Source organism: Haplochromis burtoni, unplaced genomic scaffold (assembly GCF_018398535.1).
Source record: "Haplochromis burtoni strain Fernald_Lab_line unplaced genomic scaffold, NCSU_Asbu1 Contig_273, whole genome shotgun sequence".
NCBI lineage: Eukaryota > Metazoa > Chordata > Actinopteri > Cichliformes > Cichlidae > Haplochromis > Haplochromis burtoni.
The window spans coordinates 814331-824277 of NW_024582634.1; the positions used below are offsets into that span (position 1 = coordinate 814331).

The 9947-nt window shown below is 43.5% G+C and overlaps 1 protein-coding gene across 1 annotated transcript; it reads right to left on the reverse strand.

Moving 5' to 3' along the window:
• Positions 1-3612: 3612 nt before the first annotated feature.
• ldlrad2 (low density lipoprotein receptor class A domain containing 2) lies at positions 3613-9890 on the reverse strand. Its single transcript, XM_005939797.2, has 2 exons — positions 9591-9890; positions 3613-4164 (listed from the first exon to the last, which is right to left on the reverse strand). The coding sequence occupies exons 1-2, from the start codon at positions 9673-9675 to the stop codon at positions 3620-3622; spliced, it is 630 nt and encodes a 209-aa protein (XP_005939859.2). The 5' UTR covers positions 9676-9890; the 3' UTR covers positions 3613-3619.
• Positions 9891-9947: the final 57 nt, after the last annotated feature.

Sequence of the window (9947 nt, forward strand, 5' to 3'; positions counted from 1 at the left end):
ATGAACAGAATAAACTTTTTGGGATTTACTCACCTGGATAATAAAGACATCAATAAATTTAAACCCTATTTTGAGGATGTTTCTATTTTTGTGAAACTGAAAACCCCCCAAAACAAAACAGAAAATGTGTACAGTCAGAGGTTAAAGTGGATTCAGCGGGTGTGGAACCCTATAATTGGTCTTAGTGGCTCAGTGTGGGGAAAATAATCATAACTCTCAATAATTTCTACTAAGAGCTGCAGTAGATTTTCTTAGTGTACAGGCTGTGATCAGCTGACCTGCTGCTCTTTGTGGATGTACACAACTTAAATCAACCAGATGTGAGCAGATGTTTCCTGAGTTGTCCTGGCTGATTTCCATCCTCCACACTGACAGCACACTGTTTATGCTGTCTGTTTTTCTAGGTGGTATAAAGTTGATATGATGGTGGAATTCAGTCAATGAATCTCAGCATCATCATCTAAATTCACATCGTTAGCTTCATAGCATAAGTGCCTAAGTCATTTTTTGGTCAAATTGAGATTTTTGCCTAACTTTACTCCCCTACCACTGCTGCATCATCCTGTCCGTCTGAAACACAAAACACAAAAAAATGACTTAGGCACTTATGCTATGAAGCTAACGACATGTTTCTCTGCTCCACCTGGTGTAACCTTACTCTGACCATGAAACCACAGCCACAGTGTATCACTCACATACTGCTCTTTACGTTTAGGAAGTCACTTGGATGATGACAAAACGTTTCTCCCACTGAAAACATGCAGTTGAACTTATTAAGCCAAGTGCACAAAAGTATACAGATGATTTGTTTTTAAATATAAATCTACGTGTCTGCTGCATGACACAAAACTAATGTTAGACACAAAACTTTTTCAAACTTCAAACCATACCGAAGACGTTCTTTTACCACAAACAGCACCAATGTACACTGAACAAAATAATCTGTTTTCACATCTCTACTCAGTGTTATGTGGAAACTGAAAGACACAATAAACACCTGAACAAGCGACAACAAACTCAGCTTGACAAGAAAACAAAGTGTTGTCTCCTGAAGAAAGATGCCCTGTGTTCTGGTTCTGGTCCATTTTATAATGGAAGATGTGGTAAGGACAAGAATGAATATATCTACCAAATTTGAAGAAATTACTTTCTGGCCTTCCTGAGGTATGGCAAACAGAAATCTGCAAATGTAAAGCCTCCACGTATTGCTGACACAGAGTCACAAAGTCTAGCTGCAGATACAGTGAGGCGGGATAATGAATTGATCCCCTGCTGCTACCTCAAAGGGAGATATCAAATAAATATCCCCAAAGAAACAAAACAGCACTTATATAAAAGGCCTGAGTGGAAAACTTGGCAAACCCTAAAAAACGTTGGTCTATTTCCAGTGATCTGCCAACAACTAATATTAAAACAAAAGACTTCTCATTGCTTTTACAACTACTCTGAATACAATCTACATCACTGTTTAAGAATTTAAATATGAACTTTTGCACTATTCAGCAGTGTGCACTGGGGGGAATACTTCTGATGCCCGGTTGAATTTCTATGTTTTAAACAGAAATGACCAGTCTCTCTCTTTTCTTTCACCAAATATCAGCCCACAGACTGGCTGTGCCCATACATTACAATGGCACATACATAGGAACAAATCAGTAAATCAATTACAGCTACTCCTGATCTCAGCTCTTCATGTCTAGAAATCACACCTGCTGTGTCCCCTCTGTCCCCTTCTGGCCGCCTGTGCCTCAATTTTATTCCACAACCTAGACATCCACATTACTCACACTCTCATAACACATACATATAGGGCCTTGGGGGTGGGGGACGGTCTGTGTATTGAACCTCACCTCTGATGCTGGTGGCCGCCTCTTGATTTTAAATGCATGTAGACATTGAGGGTTCTCGAGAGGGGCCGTGCTGACACCTGCTGTTCTTTGCCAGCAGCACCATGCCCTCCTGTGTTTTAAATGCACTTGGGAACAGCACGCAGCAACACTACACATGAGTGAGAGGAGGGAGGTATGGGGTCTTCACACACCCCCGTTCTCTGTTAGCCATTGGGACGCAGAGGCTGGGAGGAGGAGTTGGCCGTCCAATTGGGGTCTGTGATGCAGGGCCTCCCGGCTGCTGCAGAGCCGGGAGCGGTATGCTTGTCTCCACCTCCGGGGAAAGGGTTATATCTCCTGGGTCTAGGTGGTGTCCAGGGCTGGGCGCTCATGTATGTACCGGCTCACTCCCGGTGGCTGCTTGGCGGGTCCTGGTGCCCATGGCTTGGTCGGGCCCCTTCCGGGGATTGGGGGGCCCTCCGGCCTCTGGGCCTACGGCTCGGTTCACTCTGGCACAGCTGGCTGCCGGCAGAGCCCGCGGGCATGCCACTGCAGCTCCCTCTGGCTTCTGCTCTGTGGCTGCTGGGAGTCCTCTCGTCTGGGGCTCTCCTCAAATCTTCTCAGGAGGGTGGCATGGTTGCCCTTAAAGTGGACCTCCTTGGGCTCTCGCACTCTGGAGCCTCTGGATGTCTGGGGCCTGGATCTCCTCCATGCATGCTTCATGCCCTGGGAGACGAGGCTATGGCTCCCAACACCCTCTAGCAGATCGTTACATGGAGAAACCTTTTGAAAACAAGCGCACTGATCCACACAGGTGTTCAGACAAGCTACACTTTTCTTGGCTGCTACCTCAAAGCACACTGTGTGCTGTCGGTCCTGCGTGCTGCACAAAAACATTTAATATTTAGTATTTACTGTTATTTACACTTATTATGTTGCTCTCTTTTTTTTGCTTGTTTTCTCTTTTTTTCTTTTTTTTCTCTCAACAGGTGATCTGGGAGATTTTTTTTCTTTTTAAGTTTCCTTTCTCACTGTCCCTCTTCCCCTCTGTTTTTCTGTTCCTTCATCTCTCTTTCTTCCTTTCCTATCCCCCAGCCATGTCAGTCCCGTCTGTAACAACTGAAAATAAAATAAAATAAATAATAACAACAAGGGTTGCTCAAATGGACAAAAACGGCAAGGCCGTGATGATCCACTTGGAAAAGTAAATCCATTGGGTGCCTTTGTTGGCTTTCAGATATCAATTCTGATGGCTAAAGAACCAAACCGGACAGGCAAAAAAAAAAGAAATCACACCTGCTCACAGAACCGATTTCTTCCATTCCAACCTCAGCACTACTATGGGTAAAATCAAAGAGCTGTCAGTGACAACCCTGCAGACCTGCACAAGTTGCAGGAGTGACCTAGCCAGTCTCCAGACCTCAGTCCTGTAGGAAATCTGTGGACAGAGCTCCCGTTTTGAGTTGCCAAGTTGCAGCAAAGACACCTAAAGGATTTAGAGAGTTTCTGCAAGGAGTAGTAGGCCAAAAGCCCCCAGCGCTACTTCTCAAATTAAATTAACACTGACTTTAAATGATGCAGCATCTGTCTATCCTGTTAAATCTCCAGTGACATTTTGTATGTGCAAAATAAAATGTTACATTAAAATACAAGACGTGTTATTCCAGTTTCTTATAAGCTTCTTCTGTCATCGCTGTGGGTTTTCGCTTTTAACTTCAGCTGACCTTCAAGTAAAACAAAGCAGAACTTTCCTAAAGTATGTGTTTGATTAAAGGTCTCCTGTTTCTTAGCTAAAGACTGACTTTCAAACACATTTTCATAACCTTTACCGTGTTTTTCTTACCCAGTCTGAAGGAGGTGAAGTCCCCCACAAAGTCAACTCGAGGCTGAGTCCCCCTGGTCACCAGCCTCAGGGTCAGGTAGTTTCCTGTGGACAGCACTGGTCGGGGTGGGCTCTTCCCACAAAGAGGAGGCCCCAAGAGAGGCGAGGTTGTGTCCCGACCATCATAGAACTGAACGTAAGAGCCGGCATGACACGGATCTTCTGAGTTTTCACCAGAGGTAGACTGCGATCTGGGGCTGAGAGGGGCAGAACCGTGGGGGGACAGAGACTCTGGCAAGACAGGCACAGGACTCAGGGGGGCCACTCTAAGCAAGCTGTAAACCAGGAAGAAGCGGAAATGGAACTGGACCTTGTCTTTGGGAGAGCTGGCCTGCATTGTCAGGTGGCAATCAGTCCCCATGATCACAAAGTAGTACTTCTTGGATTCCTGGTGTGAGTTGATGATCATACCGTCACCTTGGATTGTCTGGCCACAGAAATCTACCACATTCACTGACAGGGAAGAAAAAAAACAAGAGACTAACTTCCCACATATTACACAGTCAAAGCAAGGTTGTTACAGATTTTTTTAAAAGGTTACTACGTTTTTGATCAATTTCTCTTTATTAAAAATGGGCTAACCTGAACACACTCTGTGTTTTTGAGTTGTGTTGCTTTTGGGGTTTTTTTTGTTTGTTTTTTCACAGTATTTTAAAGTATTTCGAACCATTATGGTTGTTTGAGTTTATGTTGCCTTCCTTTCATCTTAAAGCTATTGTCGTCAGCCAACAAATTTCAGCTTGCTGAATATTTTCGCTTTCCCATTCTCTGTAAACTGTGCAACTCTGACTTCATTGTTTAATGTTCTTACAAACCAAAAGAATTCAGTAGTGTCTTTTTTTAAAAAAAATTTAAACTAACATTTGCACATCAGCACAGATATGGATTTGCAAACGAGATGAAGGCTTCCACCTGAATACCATTTTGTTCACAATTACCAACCCAAGATACCAGCTTTTTGGTTTACACTTGACTAAAATTTGAATTCCTTCTTCTTTTCTGTTTTTTTTTTCTTCCTTATTGGGTCTATGCAGAGTATCTCTGGTGCTACCATGTTTTTCAGTCATCTCTGGCTAGCTCTGGGATGTTTTTATCAATCTTCAACTCTAAATGTGCGCACTAACCAGTCTGGTGTTACATTAACCCTTTCACACACAGTGCTCACTACAGTAGACAGGTATTTATAGGTGGTTTTCTTGTATTTGTGTCAGTGTTGATGGTATACTTGCACATATATCACTACACACTGATGTGTCACTCCATACCCTGCCACCCACTGGTCAGCCAGTGTACTTGTAAAAAAAACCTCTTTGAAAAGTAAATTTAAAAAAAAATTAAGCTCAAAAATCTTTTTTCAAATCCTGATTGATGGTGTCATAATTCATGCAGGACAGGTTTAAATGGTGGTTCTAGGTAGAAGTTGTCGTGACTTTTTTCCTTTTGATCCCATACACCCAAAAATTCAATATTTGCTAAATAAGCCCATTTAAACAAAAGTCATGAAAAATAACATAATGTGGTTTTAATTTAACAGAGTTACAGAATTATTAAAATGCCAAGGAGGTCAAAACAACACCCTTGGCAGAAAAATAGCTGGCTGACAAGGAACAGGACCATTTTAGCCTGATAGGTCAGAGTTAGTTAAACCACATCTGAAGAACAGATCCTCGGAGGACACACATATCATAACATTGTAGACCTGGTCTGCTAAATCTACCGTGGGACCAACGTCTAAGAAGCAGCTTATCTAAAAGCAGGCTCCGGCAGCCTCCACACTGTCACCCATGGCCCCTTCCCTCTGGGCCACAGGCCAAATAATGAGGAAATTTATGACCACCCCTGAAGTTTATTAGCTTTGTTTCCATGGCAACTTGAATGTCCTAGGGCACATGAGCCCCTGTTGGTGGGAAACAGCTCATCCCCTCCACATGGCCTAAGTAAATAGAAGACCTGGAGAGGATAACATCCAATGCACGGGTGACCAGAAGGTACAGAGGCCTCACTAAAGAATTTTGCAGGTTGAAAATTCAATTCATCTCTCAAAAATGTATTGTAAATTAAGTCTATGTTGTTGAGCTGACAGACGAGGGGTTATTCACAATGCTCACAGGTTATATTTAGATTTGATTTGATAACCTTTGTAGTTTAGTAATTGTTTTTTTTCTTGGGCAGCTTTCATGAGTTCCTAGAGGTTAAAAAAGGTCATTTGACCCATTCTTATATAGTCCTTTTCTACTCTCCCAGAGCACTCAGTGTTTTAGACAACATGCACTTTTTCTCTCTACGTAATATTCACACACACTCATACACTGATGGATGCTTTGGAGAGCAACTTAGGGTTAGTAATTTGCTCAAGGATATTTGGCCTGCAGACTGGAGCAACCAACAACCAGTCAACAGTGCTTGTCCAGTGCCTAAGCTGTACAAGCACTCAAGAACACATACAAACAACAGAAATACACTCACTGGCCACTTTGTTAGCGACACTATTTAATTAAATTGAAAGCCTTTATTGTCATTATACATAGTATAAGAAGATTAGAAACAGCTCTAGAAAAGTGCATGGGTACCTTAGCACATTATAAAGACTATACAATAATTTAACTATACACTTAATATAAATATAAATACACAGTACAGTACTGGATGACAGAGACAGACAGGCAGAGAACTGATTACTTTTTGTGCAAGCACCCTTAGGATGTGTAGCCGCTGCTGGGCCATCTTGACTAGCGCCATGGTGTTAGTTGACCAGGAGAGGTCTGCAGAGATGTGGACGCCAAGGAATTTGAAGGACTCCACTCGCTCTACACTTTCTCCGTTGATGTGCAGGGGGGCAGAGGCAGTTCTGTTCCACCTGAAGTGCAGGATGAGTTCCTTGGTCTTGGTGACGTTAAGTGTCAGGTTGTTTGATGCACACTATTTTCCCAGTTTCAGGACTGAGAGTGTGAGGGGAAGAGAGGTGAGGGCCGAGCTTCACCGGCTGGGGTCTGTTGACCAAGAAGTCCTTTATCCAAGAGCAGGTGGGTGGTGGTTTGGGGACACCCGGATGTAGAAGGCATCCCACTGTGTGTGTTCAAAGCAGTCCTGCAATCGGGGGAGGGTGACCTCAGGCCAGGTGGTGATGGTCCTCTTTATGGGCTTTGTTTGCCAGCTAAGGGGGTGTATGCTATATGCTAGTTCAACATGCTGGAAACATGTCTCAGAATTCTGTTCCATGACATGACATTGTGGATTTGCTGCACATCCATGATGAAAATCTCCCATTCCACCAAATCTGAATATTTTCTATTGGACTGAGTTCTGGTGAGTGTGGAGGCACTCTGAGTTCAGTGAATCTTCAACCAGGACCATCACCTGTGGTGGAACCAGCTCCCAGTGTCAGTTCAGGAAGCAGGCACCAAAGCATCAGCATCAAACTTTTGTTTTTCATACTGCAAGCTTGGGTCTTCAACAATGTTGTTGATGTTGTTCCTGTAATCTGCTGGAGCCATTCGCCTTGCTTGGGAGTCACTGCACCAAGCGCTCCGATTGCCACCACTGCTACCTTCATCCTCCACGTCTTTTAGAGCCCTTGGTATTTCTCCAGCTTCTCGTGTTACTACTTCCTGATGTTGCCGTCATTCAGTATTGCTACATCTATCACTACGGCCGTCTTCTTCAGTTGGTCCACCACCACTATGTCTGGTTGGTTAGCCACCACCATTTTGTCCGGGGTGGTTGTAGCTCAGGTGGTAGAGCAGGTCAGCTACTAACTGGAAGGTTAGTGGTTCCCATGTTGTGTGAATGTTTGATAGGGAGCACTTAACAACTTAGCTTGCATGATTGGGTGAATGAACGAGTTGTATAGAGTGCTCAGATAGAGTAGAAAAGTCCTGTATAAGAACCAATTCTTCTGTATCTGGAAGTCCCACAGGATCTTAGCTCGGTCATTCTCCATCACGCTACTGGTCATGTCCCACTTTGACCTCTTAAATTTCTCCCACAATTAAATTATTTGGTCTCATATGGTGGGAGCATAAGTAAGATAAACCCTTAGGTATAACAACATCAGCCATCACATCTCCTTACTTTAGAGGTCTGGTCTAGGTTTGCTCTTGAATTTGGCTCCCATCTGTATATTTCATGTACAATAATTAATTTATTAAGACACAGAACACATTTACAAGCAAATACATGTTAGCAGCCTAGCTTAATTGTTTCTAGTGATGAAGGACTCTGGAGTGTACATCATACATGTTTATCTCACTACCGACTAGGGATGGGTATCGTTTAGGTTTTATCCGATACCGGTGCCAAATCGGTACTTTTGAAACGGTGCCGGTGCTCAAAGAATGGAGAACACAAAATTGGTCCAAATACCTCTCATATTCAGCTGTTTTTTTGTAAAAAGGTAACAATGTTAGCCTTTTCTGCAGCTATGGGGCATATATGGTATCACTCTTGGCTGGAAGCAGTGCTTAAACAATGGAAAAAACACAAACTTTGTCCAAAAACCTCTCATGTTTAACTGTTTTCCACTTTTTCTTTGGTCATTTTAGCCTTTTTGGCCAGGGTGAAGGGAGTATCTGCCATCAAACAAGAAGACAGCCGCATGTAACTACGACGGTGTTTGCTGGTTCACCTTACATGCATTAATTTAATAACGTGGTTAGCCTACTCAATGTAAATTACACATGAGCAACATTAAGCTACTCACGCAGAGAAGAACGGCTGCTGCTGCATCATCATCCTCATCATTTCTGCTACACTGGCAGGGCTAGGGGCCAGGACTCTCCTCTTCGGGTTTTTGGGGGATGTTGCTAACTCCGGGTCCGATAACAGGCACCACACCCGCAGTAGATGTGCTCGGTGTGAGGTCTCGCAGCAAGCTATCAAATACGGCGCATTTCTCGGCTTTTAAAAAAACGCTATGCGTCGCCAGGTGTTTCATCAGATTTGAGGTGTTACCTCCTTTGACAGTATCCCAGCATCAGCTTAAAGCACTTGTTGCTGCTGAGTTTGCATATTTTGCTGTGAAGTACAGCCAGACTTTGACCACTTCGCCTTGGGCATTTTTAATCTGTAGCTCTGCTATAAAAGAACATACGTACCTGGACCCGCCTACTATCCTCGGAAACGTAAAATGATTGGCTAGAATTCAAAGTGTATCACAGCTCAGGAAAAAAAGCACCGAAATAAAGCACCGAAATGTGCGCTGCTTTTCGGTCTGGTTACTACCGTTTATGTCAGAACCGGTGCCATCATGGCACCGGATAACGGTAGCCATCCCTCCTACCGACTTATATATATTATAAATATATTATCTCCCCCTTCTAGTAATGCAACTTCTGCATGCGGGACGTTTCAGGCTTTGGACAGGCAAACTGTGAATTGGACACGGTGGACTGTGACACTTGTTTGTGATTACAAGCCGAATTTTGTTGGGCACTGTCTTCATAGACCTTTAGTTCAACAGAAGTTATGTAGAAGGCAAAACGTGTGTGATATACAGGGTCAGTGTTCCTGAGCCTAGTCAGTGATTTCTACTTTATGGACAGCAGTACAGCCTGAGCACACACTGAAGCACTAGAACGTCTCAGCCTCTCATGTTTTTGAAGTAATTAGTAGAAATACTAAAAGATAAACTTGGCCTGGTTTATTTGAAATGTGTTGCTGGTGTCTTTGGAAAAACCTTGTTAACGCAATTAAAGAAAAAAACACACACACACACAGATTTTAAAATGATTGCATGTCTTTGTTTTGTTACTTTGACTCTATATTTAGCGCAATCAGAGCGTTGTGCACAGAGAAATACAGCACACACCCGTGCACCAAGCCTCTTTCAGTTGAGTTTGTGGAGTATTTCACACAGTTGTATCCGGGTGTTAAAAACTTACTGGTGTCGATGGACGAGGTGGAGAGACTCATGAAGCAGCGCAGCAGGAGCAGCAGTGTGAACACCCGCTGATTGCAGCTCTCCATTATCCAAACTGGGATACGAACGTGAAAAGCAGAGGAGGGTTCAGTCAGTTCACAGGTTAACAGAGTCACTTTAACCTAAATTTGTCACATTTGTCCAAAATAGAAAGTGCAGCATGCAAGAGTGTGACTGTCTGTTTCGCGGTGTGCTGCTCTCTTCTGTTACTTTGTTATTCGAGTTGAACCTTCTCCTCTCGTGTCCAGTCATCTCCTTGACAACACCCAACCAATCAGCCTTCAAGTTAGGGAAGGGGCGCGCGCGCGCACACACGCAC

What these genes read in the sequence shown, in the direction of transcription:
- ldlrad2 (XM_005939797.2), bottom strand. Translation starts at nt 9,675, where the DNA reads ATGGAGAGCTGCAATCAGCGGGTGTTCACACTGCTGCTCCTGCTGCGC. An exon ending in CACCTCGTCCATCGACACCA is followed by an intron (nt 4,165 to 9,590) that starts GTAAGTTTTTAA and finishes CTTCCCTGTCAG; the next exon opens with TGAATGTGGTAGATTTCTGT.